The 18,159-nt window shown below is 32.1% G+C and overlaps 1 protein-coding gene across 1 annotated transcript; it reads left to right on the forward strand.

Moving 5' to 3' along the window:
• The first annotated feature begins 13,825 nt into the window (after positions 1-13,825).
• On the forward strand, positions 13,826-17,077 carry LOC7462032 (transcription factor bHLH77). The gene is made up of 8 exons (XM_002320408.4): positions 13,826-15,223; positions 15,307-15,519; positions 15,624-15,689; positions 15,845-15,913; positions 15,998-16,069; positions 16,168-16,395; positions 16,488-16,566; positions 16,665-17,077. The coding sequence occupies exons 1-8, from the start codon at positions 14,282-14,284 to the stop codon at positions 16,700-16,702; spliced, it is 1,707 nt and encodes a 568-aa protein (XP_002320444.2). The 5' UTR covers positions 13,826-14,281; the 3' UTR covers positions 16,703-17,077.
• The last annotated feature ends 1,082 nt before the right edge of the window (positions 17,078-18,159 follow it).

An 18,159-nucleotide genomic window follows, 5' to 3' on the forward strand; every position in this document is an offset into this window, starting at 1 on the left:
CAGCTCAGGTAGTTTTCGTTGCCTTGGATTGGACTTCTGGAGGTAAAACTTGTTTGGGCCCTTTTGCTATCGTCATAGAATGGCCCAAACCTAATTTTGAATTTTGCAAACAGGTCCAATGCTTGGAGACCAAGAGGCCTTGGCCCATCTTCTATCTATCTATAGATGAATATTCATATGAAAATCTAACAAAATAGCAGAAAATACAAAGATATTGTTTGTGTTTAATAAAATAAATTAAAAAATATATATTAATTAATAAACCGATAAATTATTGTTTATATTAATTAAATATTAAAATAAAATGCTATTTTTTCTTATTAAAAAAATACAATGCTTATGCAAATATCTAACCTTGACTTTTCTTTTTAATTTAAACTATTTTTATTTTATATTAGAGGTTGTGTTTTTTTTTTCAGTGACAAATTATTTTAATTTTCATAAATACATCATGTAAACACGTTTTATTTATATAAAGTATCAAATAAAAAAATAAGGATAAATTATAATGATATTTTTTAAATATTTAAAAATTTAAAAAAAAATTAAAAATAACTATTATTTAAAAAATTGAGCTCAGAATTAAAAAAAAAACAACAAAGAGAGCATTGATAAAAAAAAAATTACATAAAAAACCAACGCAAAGTGTGTGTGTGTGTGTGTGTGTGTGTGTAATAAGAGAGGGTAATGTCATGCGATGTATTATCTATATATTTCCCAATCACCTTAAAAAATCTAACTCTGAGTTTTGAGGTCCTGAAATCCTAATCTTCAGCTTTTTTTACATGAAATTTTAAATACACTGGATATACAATTTATTTATAAAAAATATAAAGGAAAATATTGAAAGATTAATTACAATAAAGAATTATAAAGTTAAAAAAAAATTAAAAATAACTACTATTTTAAAAATGTTCAACTGCAGCATTTTAAAAATAAAAGAGATAGCATTAATTAAAATTTAAATAAAAACAATTTGTGCAAATTAAAAAAATAGGGAGGTATTAATTATTATTTTTAAAAATAATCAAAATTTTAAAAAAACATCTTTAGGTTTAAAAAGTCAAGCCCGTGTACATGGCTAATCTAAGAGGCCACACGTGTTTGGCTAAAAACCTATTTTCGCTACTTATTTTCACATAAAAAACTAAAAACACCTTAAAAGCCTTTACAAACTCGTTTTTAATCACAAACCAACCTCTAATCTCTTTCAAGAACAAAAACTCATTAAAAAAAATAACGCTCTTGATCTTTTTTTTTTTTTTTTTTTTTTGTATTGTGAGAGAAAAAAACTATTTTCATCAAACTTTTCTCAAAAAACCCAACCCTTTATGTTAAATCTTTTCTTGAAAAGCCCAACCCTTCGAGGTTAAAAAATCTCTAAATACTTTGTGTGCATGAGAAAATACAAATATAAAAAAATCTCAACCTATTAAATTATTTATTTATTTAAATATGAACATTGATCACCAACCCACACGTTTTAATATATGTAATAATTTTCTATTAGCTTAAAACATTTAGGGCTATAAATCAAGTAAGAAAAAAATATTAAAGATTTTTCTAAGAAAATATTTTAAGGGTGTTGATAGGGAAATCATAACATTGAGAAATGACTCTTTTTTTTTCCTAATGGATGACTAAGAATAAGGTTGTGTTTGTTTTCGCGGCTGGCCAAGTATTTTTTTTTAAAAAAAAAATTTATATGTTATTTTTTATTATTTTATGTGCTGATATCAAAAATATTTTATTGTATTTCAGAGCAAAATACACTTTGAAAAGCTACCGCCACCACAATACCAAACACCATTTAAGTCTCCACCAAAACATTTTTCAATTAATTCCTCATTTATTAGAAGTTGCTTAAATAAATTTGTTGCATTTTTTTCAATGATCAAGGCTAATTTTGAACAAGTTGACACATCAAATAATATGAAATCTTTTTTTTTTTTTTAATTTTCAAGCAACTTTAGACATGCAACTTCATATTAATTTGGTCCATCCAGAGTAATAAATCTTCCGAGTGCTGATGATTAATTATTTGAATAATTTATTTTTGAAAATTATAAACGATGAGCGCAAGGCAACAACCTCCCAGCAACCAAAAAGTGAAAAGGTCACCATGTGATATAAAACAAATAGATGGCAGCCTCGAGGGACTCCACCCACTTGTTATTATATGCTTTCCTTTTCTTTATATTATCGCTTGATGGAATGGAAGAGGTGACTTTAGGATTATATTAATATTTACAATTAATTAAGAACAAAAAAGTATATATTAACAGCAAAAGCTGGGAGGTTTGCCGGCTATATGCTTCCATGTAACGATCATCTCCTTTGTATTTAACCCCACAGAATATTCCCATGCAAAGGCCACCCTCCCTTTTTTTTTTTTTTTTTTTTTAGTATTTTAAAGTAAGTTACTAATTGTTTTTTAAAATGTTTTTCATTCAGAAATACATTAAGATGATATTTTTTATTTTTAAAAGATTATTTTTAATATCAGCGTATAAAATAATATAAAAATACCTAAAACATAATTTAAAATAAAAAAATTTATTTTTCTAAAACAATTCTCGAAAACACAAAAAAATGACAAAAAATTATTTATCTCTGTCTCTATCGCATATGGAATTTTTTATTCAAGTGGGGCAGTTCTACACAATCCATGTCGCATCCTCTTTGGTTTTACTAGGCTCCAACCCCGAGACAAAAGAGTAATGAGCTGCTATCGGGCCTTGCTTTGCGCATTACGAGAGGCCAGAGCAAAAAGTCTCCCGCCCACAGTCCGACGGAGGGGGAGGGATGAAAGTCAAGACCGCCCACAGGCAAAACAGAAAAAAAAATGCAGATTTATGGTTGTCATGATTTTACTTGTTGGCTCTCGTAATCTTTTTTTATATATATATATATATGAAATATCCAAAATTACCTTTAAATTAACATTAGCAACCGAAAAAAAACTAAAAAAAAAGTGTTTTAGTGTGCCTTTCTTCGTAAAATATTATTCATTTTAATATAATTTTTTTATAATCTAGATTTATTTTTATAATTTTAATTTTACCCTTCAATATTAAATTTATTATAGATTGAATTTCATGATTTTATTTATTTATTTTTAACATGGTCATCACAGTCTCATGACATAAACCGCAAGTTTGCGAGTTGACTCGAGTTTTTTCTCCTTTTTCTAATTGATATTTTTCTTATTTGTATCTTTCAATATTTTGTTGATTAGAAATTAGATTTTGTGGTTTGTTTCGGTTAACTTTCGATGAGGTTATCCCTATTTCATGACTCGGGTCACGGGTTTGATGGATTTACTCGGGTTGACTCAAGTTGTTTTTTGTGTTCTTTTTATAATCAATCTTCCTTTTCAATTTCATCTCTCGACACTAGGTTGATTGAAAATTGAGTTTCATAATTTCTTTCAATCTGTTTTATATTAAGTTATCCAGATTTCATAATCTATGTAAGAACCAACAATTGTTCAAAGAAAGTCATGCAAAACACAGACCCAATGCAATCTTCAATGGATGAATATTAAACCCAAAAAACCCAGCAAAAGCTTAAACCCATAAAATACACCATATCCCAGAGTAAAGGTTTAAAGCCAATTCAAACAAGTCACATACGCTTATGCACTCATGTTTAAGCTTTCAGGATCATCAATAAACATGTAAAACTTAAAAATAAAATGCATAGGATTAAAAGCCTATAACCTATTGTCAATATACAAACATGCACATATGATATTCTTATTAATTCAAAAGCTTATTCAACTCCAAACACAACATCAAAATGTTTTATATGAACTTCCGAAACCGAACAAAAACACCAAAATGAGCAAGCATTGCTATATGTCTCATTTTTCATATAATCAACAAACCATAACATATGTTTTACATGCATAAAAAAATTCAGGCATTAAAAGCATACAGTAATCATCAATTAAATATCATAAAACACCAGATTATCAACTAAAACTAACAAAAATATTGCTGCTTGCATTCAAAAAAACTTGAACATACATATAAAAACAAATTATAACATGGTTGAATCAAATCAAAAGCATCTTGAACAACACTTGAATGAAAGGTTTAAATCTTAAAATGCAAAGGGAAGAGGTGTCGTCAATGAGTTCTACCCTTTCATCAAGTTGAGTAACTTACTTTCAAGAGATGATTTCAACTAGTTATTGTCCGTTTTGCTTGATTTGAGCAGATTCCAATAGCTCTTTCCATGTAGCTTCTAATTTTCTTTTGCACAATATTTTTTTTCTCCTTTTTACTGTTAGATTGGTTTCTTTCTTAAGGTTCCTTCTCTTTTTTATGGCTTTTCTCTCTAGGATCTCCCCAGGATCCCTTTTTGGTGAGCTAAAAAACAACCTTATATATGTTAATCAAAACCATAAATGGCAAAACTATTGTGGTTTTGCCAAGAGTATGTTAAAACAAGTTCTTGTTCATTCTCTTTAACCTCCATAGAAAAGGTGCATTCTGTTTTTTTTTTCCCGTCTTTTTATGAGCTAAACCTATCAAGAGAAGGTAACCACGAAGTTTAAATAATTATAACGGTTTTCTTCTTCAATCATAACTGATTGAGTGAGCTACTATGAAGAGATCATCGTGATAAACTAGATGTAGACGTGGGATCAGAGTGGTTGATCCTTATAGAGGGGATGCATATCTACAATGAGGATCTATCTCATTTGATTTGGAGGTCTAAATATATTCATTAATTAGAGGGTGAGCCCTCAATCAGCTTAAATATGTCAATTGCTTGGGAGACTAATCAGGGACAATATATTGTTGAATTCATTGAGACGAATGAGGTATAAATGTGTGATGATGATAGCTGATCCATATAGAGAAGATCTTTCTCACTCGATTAGTAGTGGTTGAAGCCTCTAAGGTGGTATGAGATACCATGATCATTTGATTGAAGGTGCTAACTCGACCAGCCTTCTTTGTCGAAGAAGATAACAAAATAAGGAAATTCGACGTGCCACTCGGTTTCTTCATTAAAAACGAGTGACATGTCGCTTGTTTAAACCCTAAAAATTAGGGTTTAAGAATTCAAATTTTATAAATTTCAAATTGGTTCTTGTTGTTTTAATTGTAACACATGCACCCTCGATTGACCCTAGAACTTTTTAATTTTTGCAATCGCATCCCTGAAAACCTTGATTTATCTTTTTTATTTGAGCACCTTGATTTTTCAAATTGATCATTGATTTTTATTTTGTTCAATTTAACCCATATCAACTTTTAATTTCTTTTAAATTGACCCTTGATTTTGATTCATTTCAGTCACTAAACTTGTGCGCCTATTGCACTTTGGTCCTGAGTGTTGAATTTCTTCAATTTGATTCATAATTGATTCCTAAACTTTGTTTTTCTTACAATTTCACCCTTGATTTCATCCAATAAAACATGTATTAATTAAACATGGTCCTTTAAAATTTCAATATTCTCAATTAAATCCAAATTAAGCTTCCAAACTTAACTTTTCACTAATTAAGTCCTTAATAAAATTAATTTAACTCTTTGAAAGTCTAATCAAGTCATTGCAGTAAATCAATTCCTTTAATTTTGGCTTAAATTAATTTATAAACATAATTAAACTTTTAATTTGACCCATGATTAAATCAAATCAGTTTATTGAAAATATAATTAAGTCTTCAAACTTAATTTTTATGCAAATTTATCCAGTAGTCATTTGAGTTAACCTTCAATTTGCATTGCCTTTCACATTTAGGTCATTCAAGAGTGCGATTGAGTTTCTAAAAATATCGAAGATCTAGTTTGGTCCCTTCTTCTCTTATTTATACATGTAGATCCATCTTCAACCCGTTCTTGCCATTCAAGTTGCTTGTTTTATTTTTCAACCTTTTTTATTTTTGTATAAAAGAAAAGGATAATTTTGGTAGAACCCAAAATTGGGTTATGACAACTACTACTATGGTTTTAAATGAAAAACCCCAAATTTCATTGTCAATGGCTTTTTTCTTTATTTTTTTAGGGACTCATCAACAATGATCAAGTATAGAAATCAACAGATTCATGATTAAAAAAGAAAAAAATACAGTCATGCATGTTTTTGGGGCTATATAATAATCTTGGTTAGTGCAAAAAGGTTGTCAATAGCTTAAGAGTCCTAAATTCTTAACTCGTATTTTTCCAAGTTGGTAGGTCGCTATAGGGCTAGTCTGGGTTGAAACCATATGAGTGGTGGGCTTGAATAGACCTAATCTCGAACCCACCATTAAAAATGGTTTGGGTTTAATCTCTCAAGACCATACTCATAAGTTACCACTACTATGATTTTAAATGAAAAACCTCAAACCCTATTGTCAATGAGTTCTTTCTTCGTTGTTAAAGGACTAATTAATAATGATCAAGTACAAGAATCCATAGATTCATGATCAGGAAAAAAAAAATGAATGCATTATTCTAGGGGTATATAAGAATCTTGGTTAGTGTAAAGGGTTGGCAATAACTTGAGAAAAATAGATTAGTCCCAAATTCTTAACCCGTCTTTACCTAAGTTTGTGGGTCCCTCCAAGGCTAGCCTAAGCCGAAACCATATATGTGATAGGTCTGGACAAACCTAATCGTGATCCCACATTAAAAGTGGTTTGAGTTCAGGCTCTCAAAACCATACTCATAAGTTACTACTATTATGGATTTAAATTAAAAAAAAAACCCCTAAATCCCATTATTAATGAGTTCTTTCTTCATTGTCAAGGGACTAATCAATAATGATTGAGTACATGAATCTACATATTCATGATCAGAAAAGAAAAAAAAAATCCATACATAGTTCCTCGGATATATAAGAATCTTGGTTAGTGCAAAAGGTAATTAATAACCAGTGAAAATATATTAGTCCCAATTTCTTAACTCGTCTCTTTTCAAATTGTTGATTGTTATGGATTTTGATTTTTTTTTTCTGGAATATGTTATACGTCTAGAGATAGAAATAAAAAAAGAGTTTTGATTCTTTTTTTTAATTTAATATTTTGTATAATTTATCTTTAAAACTATCATTTATCTTTATCTTTTTTTAATACATGTTAGATATATTTTATCTTTTTCCTTTTTTTAATTTTCAAGTTTCAATTTTTTTTTACCACATGTCAACTTTATATAGCGTGGCAATCCATCTTTCACTTGAAAATTGACCGAAATACTATTGGATGGATAACATTAAAGAAATATTCAGAGTAAAAACATTGAATAAATAATTAATTTTTTTAAGAAATCACATTAAAAAATATCAAAAATAAAGATACGCAATATGCCATGAATCCAATAAACCAATAAAGTAGATCAACTTGGCCTTGGAAAAAGAAGCAAACCCTAAAAAAAGCATTGTTTAAATATCTCAATATGAGAGCAAGAAATACTGAATAAAATAAAAATGACTCAGCCCAATCATTAACCGTCCTGCCATGGATGATTTCTCTCAAGCTTTGATTGGAAGAGACTTAGTTAATTAATTAAAACTAGAAACCAATAATTAATCAAATTCAAAACACGCTCAGGGAAACGATAAATAACAACTGCAGAGTGTCAGATATTTTAATTTTTTCAGAAATTAAAAAGAATTCATCTCGAAATCTGGACCCATTGACCAGTTGAGAAGCAACAGCTGGCACCGAGGAGCATAAAAGTTCTGGTCAAGATGCATACGAATGTGTGCACTCAATGATTGAAGGTCACGTTAGTGGTAGCTCGGGTGGGTTCGTGTTTATTCAGCCTCCTCTGCCGCCATTGAAGTCATCAGAGGCATCTTTGGTGTGATTCAAAGAAATTGCAACTTGCTGTGATTCTATGGATTATAGTAGCAGTAAATGAATTATTAGCACTTGAAAAGAAAGATATTTTCTGATGGAATGTTGTATTGTAGCGACCAATCCTTTATAATTAATATTATTTTTTTAATTTTTTTTGTAATTTTTTATATTTTCTACTTACAGAGCACATATCCTTGCTTTTTTGTTTATCAATCTTTAATTCTTCTTTCCCCCGAATGCTGGTAGAGACCGAAGTTATATATTATGGTTTCAGGGCTTTGCAATATTAATATTTGATTGATCACAATTTTGTATATTTTATACTAACTATAGAAGTTTTCAGGATCATTAAAGGAATGTTTATAATATCCATAGTTTCAAAACTTAACTCGGGGTTTTTAAGAAATTAAAACTATGGTAATTTTTTAAAAAAATATTAGTAGAGTTTGCCGAGTTTTCTAATAGCCAGCATTGATGATCACTCCATTTGGAAATTTTTTATTTTTTCAGAAGCTCAACTTATAAGATGTTCAAGTCTCATCTTGAATGACATTTGCAGGCTTTTCTTCCCTCAGGATGCATGTGTGTGTGTGTGTGTGTATATATGGTCATTTTTATAAATCATTTCATCAAAATAAAATTAAGAATGCGCAAGAGATTGTGTGTAATTATGGATCTAATTTAATAAGTCAATGATTTTCCACATAATTTTATTATTTTTGGAATCAATGTCATTAGTTTTTATCTTCTTATTTTTCAAGGTTTTTATTTATAGTCAAAATAAAGTTGTAGGCTAGGAATGACTTAAAAATTTTATTTTATAAAATATATTTTTTTTCCAATTTTTTTTTGACAAGGGGCAAAAATTACCCAGCATTCAGCAAGGTTAAAAACTGATAAAATGATAAGGGAGACTGAGATAAGAGAGTTCAAAATAGTCTATGCTTGAGAGGCTAGGTCCTTTAGCTGAACTCTACTAAAAAAGAGTTTCGTCTACCTCATGATGAGATGACCTTCTTGAAGTATGGGATGATTGAGATAAAGGCATTCCCAAAGGAACTCTTGTACAAGTATGAAGGATTTGAGGAACTCTCGTTAAGAGTTTTAAAAGATGTTTAGAGGGTTTGCATTGCTGACTAAGATAGTCGAGGGAAAAACTCTCTTTGCCTTATCTAACCTGTATTTTTTTAACCTAGCAAGAGGAATTCAGATGGACTTCGTTGTTGTTTTCCATTTAGTTCTTGTGCCTGACTTCGCTAACGTCTTCCTTGTCAGGGATGCAACTACCAAACACAAAGTCTACCTTACTGAGGAGTCTGGCCTCGATGTTTAGGCCCTAGCCCCTCTATCCTTGTTGACTTGTTACATAACCTCGGTCTTATGGGTTTTTTCATTATGTAATGAATATTTCTTTGCATAGATTTAAATCCTTTTGATAAAATTAAGACTTTTCAAGGTAGTCTGTATCATTGTATTTTTAGGTAGCCTAGATGAGTTTAACGCCTATATTTAGAAAACAATTTATGCCAGGTCCAATACTTACATGTAGCTTACAAGCTAGACTCATGTATAATAGATGGGTTCAACGTCTATACTTAGCAAAAATTTTATATAGACTTGTTGAAATCTAGAGGTTTTTTATACACCGTCTGAATGGATCGATCCAATGCCTACAAATTAATAGTGATGATGGTGAGAGATGCTAGAAGCATTTTCTATGGAATGTCCCTCGATAGTATGAATGAATCCAACTCCTATATTTATGAAAACAAGTTTAAAACAATTTATCTAATGATATGATATAGGCGGGCATATATATGAATATAAAAAATCATGTCATAATAAAAAATATTTATAAGTTACCATATAATTAGCATTCATAGTTAACATAGAGACTTGATAAGAGTTAATTATTGGATCGATTGAATAAATTTAATTAAAAAACACAAATAGTAATTGAATAAATTAAAAAAATATATATAAGGGTAAAAATGAATAGTTAACACAAATACAAGGATAAATCTAAGAGTTTTGTCAATTCAAGTAATAAGTATTAATTGATAAAAGAATTTCTTAAACGAATTATAATGCGAAAGATGATGCAGTCGAGTCTTCAAACTCCATGCAAAAATTAATATCAATGCCATGCTGAACTTAATTATCCAAGAGATATTCCAATGGGCCAAAACCATCCGCTCATGATGATCTTTTTAATTTAGATAGCCTCGTCCTTCCAAGGTTTTTGAGTTGGCATGATATATACCGGAGGCAGCTAGCCTATCAGGGAGGGATTAGGCTGCGACTAGAAGGAAAACGGTGGGGCGGTGGCGGTGGCGGTGGCGGTGGACTAAAGCAGTGAAGGTTGGCGATTATTTGATCAAACCCCTTGCATGCATGAATTTCTTTTAACCACTACACGTTCAAGAACAGTGCTTTCTCTGTCGACATCAATTCCCTCTGGTCATCTTTTATATTTATTCAGTCGATGGCAAAGACGTGAACCACGTAATAATCTGAAGAAACACACACACAGCCTTTATTGACCACATTCATGGAATTTAGATATCGTTTATTATATTATTTGCAACATTCATATATATTGTTATAATTAATTAATAGCAAAACAATTTAGTTTCTTCTTCTTCTTCTTCACACAAATAACCGATAGATATAGTTCGATTATCAGGAAGCGTATTTATTGGGAGGGGCAGCCACGAACCCCGAACGAGACCAGTCTCACCATTTAAAAAGATGTGAGGATACTCGGGTAAAAAAAAAAATAACCAATAAATATATGAGCTAACTAGTTACAATCTAATGTTCATGCACAATATTAACGAGGCTGGCCACTTCACTTCATTAGCAAGGAGGATATGTTATTATTTCATGAGTTGTTAAGTTTCAAACATCAAATTAAATTGTATGTATATAAAGTGATTTTACTCCCCAAAAAACCTGTAGATATTACTGTTTATTTAATTATTCTATAAAACATATATAAGGAAATTAAAGATATCTTTCTTTGATTCCATATCTATATGCTGTAATATTTTTTTTTGTTTCATTTTAAATTTTCTATCATTTATTTTTTATTATATTGAATTTAATGATAAAAAAAAAAACCATTCTCCTTTTCTATTTTTCGAACTCAGATTCATTGAAACAGAGTTTAGTGGGTGGGCTAGGAACGGACTTGGCTTCTCCTTAAGCCGCCTTCTTGAACTTAAACACAGTGCAAGAAAGAAAGAATACAAACAGTGAAGGAAGTGATCTTTGCATCCTGGACCACGGACCTTTCTTTTCTTTTCTTTTCTTTTTCTTTCTTTGCCCCGACGCTGGCATAATACAACGACGTCGTCAGCAAGTTATTGTCCATAGTCAACAAATTAATCACGTATTATTTGTCACATTTCGCGCTAACATAATAAATTATTAAACTGCAGACATAAATCTTGGAAAATGATGCATCAATATATTTTGAAATTTTAATTTTTAATCTTTTTTTATTTTAAAAGTTTAAACACATGGTTATGATCCAATGATAGGTGAGTGGGGCTTATGTCCATACCTAACATATCTAGGTTTAGTAGAATCTGAGACCCGGATAACATCAGTCTAGCACGCTTCCATGCTTAGGTCGCGTTTCCAAAAAAATTTTAAAAAAAATTTCTAATTTTTTTTATGTTTTGGATCGTTTGGATGCGCTGATCTCAAAAATAATTTTTTAAAAATGAAAAAAAATCATATTGATGCATTTCGGCTTGAAAAACACTTTGAAAAGCAACCGCAACTACACTCTCAAACAGGCTTCATAAGTCTGACGAGCTGTTAGATTCAACGTTCTTTGGTTCAATTATGGATTGAATCCAAGCACACACGGGTCTACCAAGGGTCTACCGAGCTGTTAGACTCATCATCTTTAGGTTCAGTTATGTGCCGAGCCCAAGCAAAAATGAGTCCGATGAGCTTCCAAACCCAGCGTCCTTTAGATCATTTACGCGTTGAGCCCAAGCAAACATGAGTTCAACGAGCTACAAAACCCAGCATCCTTGGATTCAGCTACGCGTTGAACCTAAACAGACATAAATCTGACGAGCTTCCAGATCCAGCATCCTTGAGTACAACAATGTGCTGAGCTCATGCGAAGATGAGTCTGGGAAACTTCCAAACCCACCGCTTGTGGGCTTGACATCACACTAAGCCCAAATGGATACGAATATGTCAATCATTATAAGTCCCATGTTGAGCCATAAGGTTTTGTTTGTTTATTCTTATGACTTTTAACATAAATTATTAATGTCAAATATATTCATCTTCCTACACCACTGAGTGTATAAAAATCTTCTAAGGGTCTACTATATTTTCATCGTCATTAATATTGTGCAAGGAACACTCGTCCCTCGTTAATAATATTGTATAAGGGGTATTTATTCCTTATTAATGCTATAAAAAGGAAATAACTCTTCAGCTCTTCCACTTCAGTAAAATAACAAGATTTATTGGCTATAAATACCTTCTGAATCACCCAGGTAAAGGATTCATAATTTTTATTATCTAAAATATATATACTTTAAAATCCCGGAGCATTTACCATACCAAAATAAGAATAAACACTCTTATTCTTAAAATTTAAAGCTCACTCTCTCATTTATTCTAATCTCTCTCTTAAAAAGTTACTGACTTTATCATTTAAAAATCTCCAAACCCCATCAAAATGGACTGTTTTGTAGGTGTTAAACCTTAAGCTCTGAAGAATTAAATATTACCGTGAACATATGATTAATCATCTTCCAAACATCAAAAAACTTCATTCTTGAACATATTGGATTTTGAAATATCATAAAAAAATATATATCTATAATAAGTTGGTTCATATTCAACATTATTTTATTCATTACAAGTTATACTCAGCATAGAAGGATTATGTATATATAACTATTTGCAGATTTTAAAATCCTGACATTTTATTTATAAACTAATATGAGAACATTGGCTTAATGATTGAAAAAACATGTTCCATCAAGTTATTATCAGGGTTAAAAAACAATTATAAAAAGTAAAATTCTCATGAATTTACTAGTCTCAACAGGAGTAATATGTCCTTAATCTAATCGAACAAACAAGTTTAATATTAATAGACAAAAATCGATCCACACATACTTATGGTCGGGAAATGAAAAAACTTTTAGCAGGATCAAACTAAATTATTAGCACAAAAGAGGTGTTTGGCACCCTTTAGAGAGAGGGAGGGGGGGCATCCATGTCATAAAAAAGAAACCCTAAAAAAGAGAACAATATTTAAAACTATTCTAGATCTGAAGACTCCCATCTTTTCATATTAGATCCAAACAACTCCTAACAACCACACAGAGAGGCAGAGAGCAGAAATAATAAAGGTATCACCTAAAGCAATCAATCATAATTAATCAACAAACTATAGAGCATAGATTAGAAAAATCTCTTCCATCCTTTTCCCTCTGCATTAATCATTGGCGATTAGCACCATATGACAGCAAAACACTGCAAATGCTCTGTGCCAACAGAAAGCCACAACCACCTTCCTCTGTACACGAAGAAACAGCACAGAAATTTGGCGTCGAGGCTTTTTATCACTCTCCCTCCATCAACTAAACAATAAGTAGAAAATGGTTTTTTATATATATATTTTAATTTACCACTAAAAACCTCTTTCTGAGTGGAGTCTCGTTCAGACAAAAACATTGAAAATTCAATAAAGAGATGGCAGGCACTCTCTGGTTTGACGTTTAAGGCCCGGCATCCCCACTTCCCCCGTCTTTAACGGAGTTCTAACCAGAGATTATTATGGCAGTAATATAAGAACAGTGATTATAGATACGCTAATGCTTCGAGAGGCACATTCTGATAATGATGTCAAAGCAATACATGTCAGACTGTAGCTTTTTTATAGTTTTATGACAACAAACCCTATCATGTTTTATGTTTTACTAGGGCTACATTAACCTTGAAATCATAATGCTATAAATAATTATGGAAAAAAAAAGGTCAAACAGACATTTTCTTTCTTTATCTTTCTTGCTTCCTCTCCACTTTCCTCCGCACTCTCCTCCTCCTTTTCTTTTTCTCTGCTTTTTTTGAGCTCATACACACAACACTCTTTCTCCTTGTCTTTTTTTCTTCTTCTTTTAGTTTCTTTTTTCTATTCCTGAATTGAGTGACCTTCAAGAACTCTTCTTATCATCATTACATGTCCTTTTAACTCCACCCTCCTTTCACCTTTGCTTCCTTACATGTCCTAAAGCAAAGCAACGCACCTCCCTCAAGATAGATTTTTTTTTTGCCAGGCAAATTAATTTCCACTCCAATATAAGTCTTCTTTCTTGATTCTTCGTTTTGACTCCAATTCTTCATCTGGGTCATCTAAACTTTTCTTAGATTCACTTCAATTTTACCTCTCTTGTTATCAAGATAATTGTTTGTTACTTTCTTTCCTTTCATCTCATGGAAAGAGATAAGTTGTTTGTGAGCGAGGGAGCCAACACAGCAGCAACCATTTGGAATTCTTGCAGTTTTGGAATGGAAATGCAAGCCAATGAGCTGAGTTGCGGTCCAGAGAAACTTGCCAATTGCTTTCTCAATCCCAATTGGGACAACTCATTGGATCAGAGCGATCCCTTTGAGTCTGCTTTGAGCTCCATTGTCTCATCACCTGTTGCATCCGGTGCCAACGCAAACGCCAACGCCATTCCTAATGCTGGCGTTGGTGGTGACAGTCTTATGATTAGAGAACTTATTGGAAGACTAGGAAACATTTGCAATTCTGGAGACATTTCACTACAATCTTTTGTTAACAATAATAACAATAGCACTAACACTTCTTGCTATAGTACCCCAATGAATTCCCCTCCAAAGCTGAATCTCTCGATGATGGATTCACAAATGAGAGGAAACCTGCCAATTCCTGGAAACAGCGTAGTAAAGCATCCAGGTTTAGCACCATTTCCAGCTGATTTTGTAGAGAGGGCTGCACGATATTCTTGCTTTGGTAGCAACAATCCTGGAGGCATCAATAAACAATTCGGATTGAATGAATCCGAATTGATTAATAGGTTGATGCCACGAGTAGAACCTGGTAAGCTCTCGAGAGTTTCGAGTAACAATTCAATGAAGGTCACTGTATCGCAAGCAAATGTTCAAGAAAGCAACAAGAGCTCACCCCAGGATGGGAGTTTGAATTCTGAAAAGAAATTCAGTAGGCAGTCAAGGCCTACAACATCAGAGAATGGAGATTCCAGGGAAGAATCTTCATTGTCTGAGCAGGTCCCAGGTGGGAAATTGAGCATGAAATCCCAGAATGACGCCAATTCCAGGAAAAGAAAATCAATTCCCAGAGGAAAAGCCAAAGAAACTCCCTCTTCATCTCCATCTGCTTCTGATGTCAAGGTAATGTACACGATTCTGTTTCTTTCTATGGAAACGTCTGTTGAGATTTTCTTTGGAAAACTAATGAGTTAGCTTCATTTCAGGTTGCAGCAGAGAATGATGAATCGAAGGCAAAAAGAAGCAAATCGGATGAAACTAATGGCAGTGACAAGGATACAGCAAAGGAAAAGGAAGAAGAAAATGGAAATCAGAAACAGAACAAAAATAATTCAAAGCCGCCAGAGCCACCAAAGGATTATATCCATGTCAGAGCCAGAAGGGGTCAGGCTACAGATAGCCACAGTCTTGCTGAAAGAGTACGGATTGATTAAACTTTGTTCTGTTATCTATTTTTGGGGGCGCTGTGATAGATTTGTATTGACATTTCCTTTTATTTTTTTTGCTGTTCTTGAATGGCCAGGTTAGAAGAGAGAAAATCAGTGAAAGAATGAAGTTCCTCCAGGATCTTGTTCCCGGATGCAATAAGGTGTTTATATTATGCTAAAAATGACTGTTCTATTTCTTTTTTTTAAAAAGGAAGAGGAGAACTTCAACAAACAGTATATACTTGTGCAAAGAAATTGTAGAGATTAGATAGAGTGAAATTTTCTGAATTTTGGCTTGAATGTTGTTGATTTGCAGGTTACTGGGAAAGCAGTGATGCTTGACGAGATTATAAACTATGTACAGTCATTGCAGCGCCAGGTTGAGGTAATATTCAGATTTGCAGAGGTCCCTCCTTAATTCTTTTGATGTGGGATTGATTAATTTCTGATTGGATTCTGCCATTTGCAGTTTCTGTCAATGAAGTTGTCATCTGTGAATCCGAGGATGGAGATCAACATGGAAACTTTGTTGTCCAAGGATGTAAGTTGATCTTTTAACTTGTTTTACTGTTCTGTCTCTGTAACAGCTGGTCTGAATTTTTCATGTCTAATGATCGCTGCAATCAATGTATATTGCAGATTTTCCAATCCCGTGGATCTATGCCACATAGTCTTTATCCATTAGATGCCTCCACGCCGGTATTCCCTTATGGTTACCAATCCCAGCAAGGGTTAGCCCTGCAAAATGGCATGCCAAGCAATGCCGAAACCCAGTTCTCTATGAACCCATTAAATGCTGCGTTGCGGCGAAACCCGAGCATGCATTTGCCACACCTTGATGGTTTCGGTGATCCTGCTGCTCTTCAGGTAATTGAAAAGGAAACATGCCATCAATCCCAATACATTTTGGATGGCCTCCTCTTGCATATTCTCATCATAGCTAGAATTTTATTCTTCAGGCCTCAGCCATGTGGGAAGACGACCTTCAAAGTGTTGTGCAGATGGGATATGGTCAGAATCATCAGGAGAGCTTTCAAGGTAAGCAGAATTCCAGAAAAAAGTTTGGTTAATTCATAGGTTTTAAAGTTTGGTAGCTTCATCGTTCAAGATTTAAATCCATAAATTGTTTGATGCAGGCTCAGTGCCCTCAACTCAAATGAAAATTGAGCTATAATTAACCAATAAACAGTCCCTGATCCCACCGAGGCTCCCCCCAAGAGAGAGAGAGGCCTGCCTCAGCATGTACAGCCAGGTTCCAGAATTCGCATCACTCTTTAGCATGGAGAAAGACACCATTTTTTTGTTTCAAGTGATTTAAGCAACTGATTCTTTGGATAATTCTTATATAGAACTCCTTACATTGTAAAATCTAGAACTAATTGCAGTGCTATCCAACTATTCTACAATATATAGCCTACAGTCACATTTAAGGAAGAAGTGTGCTGGAGAGTTGAGAGAAGTTTTTTTGTAATCTTTTTTACTTTATTGTGTATTTGTATTGCCTTACCATTGAGAAATATTATCAGATATTCATTGAGTTTACACAAAACTCCATTGTATTTCTTATTTATTTTTAATTCTGCTTTAATTTTATTATTCTCTCCAGATTGCAGATTATTGCCTCTGACTTGCTGAAGTTTAACAGAGCAACGAATCATTAATATCCAATAAACTTGATAATAAATTAGTTATTTAAGCGTGTTGTTTAAAAATTCCGTTTCAAACAGTATTTTATGAAAATTTAAAAAATAATTATTTAAAATTATGTTTTATATATATTTTTAGATCATATATTAATATTAAAAATAATTTTTAAAAATATAAAAAAATTATTTTAATATATTTTCAAATAAAAAAACACCAGCAATTAACCGAACTCACTTTCCTTTTCGATTTATTTCGTTTTTTCTTTTTCAAAAAATAGGAAAAAAATGAGAGAGGTGGGTGAGATATAATTATTTGCAATAATACTACAGGGATTGATTAATCCGTTTTATTAAACTGAAGGGACTGGTCCATAAGTAACTCATGGCAGAAGCAGTTGCAGGATAAACCAAGGTTGTAAGAACATTTTCCTGAACTTTCCGAGGAACCAAACAAGAGTGATGAAGACACTAGCTAGCTGGAGAGAAATCGAGAAGGGGTGGGGCCCAGGTATTGCAAAGAGAGAGATGTGAAGGAAAATCGCGTGACTTAAGGGGAAATAGATTCTTACTTGTAACCAGCTGTTAAGTGGGGACAAATGGCTTCTTAAGTCCATTTGATGGTTAAGAGAGATTTCTTCTTTCTTTAGCTGGAATCCAATGTCATTTTGGAATTCACTGTGCTCCAAATTGACCGAAAGCTTTAATATTTTTACAGTCTCTCCTTTTGAAAAATTACCACTAATTAATTAATGGGGTTATAATTAAGGTTGTCAATTTCATTCCTGTTAGTATTTTATTTTTTTAATTGATCAATACATTTTGGTTTTGGAGTATATCGATATGCTCTTTTGAACAATAATATATATATATATATAAAATTTCAATTAAAATAAAAAAAAATTAACCTAAATTATATGATTTAAATTTCAAATATAACATCAAGTGTTTAAATATAATTTTAAAATTTAATTATTTATATTGAGTA

The sequence above is a fragment of the Populus trichocarpa genome, chromosome 14 (assembly GCF_000002775.5).
Source record: "Populus trichocarpa isolate Nisqually-1 chromosome 14, P.trichocarpa_v4.1, whole genome shotgun sequence".
In the NCBI taxonomy this organism is placed as follows: domain Eukaryota; kingdom Viridiplantae; phylum Streptophyta; class Magnoliopsida; order Malpighiales; family Salicaceae; genus Populus; species Populus trichocarpa.

What these genes read in the sequence shown, in the direction of transcription:
- LOC7462032 (XM_002320408.4), top strand. Translation starts at nt 14,282, where the DNA reads ATGGAAAGAGATAAGTTGTTTGTGAGCGAGGGAGCCAACACAGCAGCA. An exon ending in CATTGCAGCGCCAGGTTGAG is followed by an intron (nt 15,914 to 15,997) that starts GTAATATTCAGA and finishes TGCCATTTGCAG; the next exon opens with TTTCTGTCAATGAAGTTGTC. An exon ending in TCATCAGGAGAGCTTTCAAG is followed by an intron (nt 16,567 to 16,664) that starts GTAAGCAGAATT and finishes TGTTTGATGCAG; the next exon opens with GCTCAGTGCCCTCAACTCAA.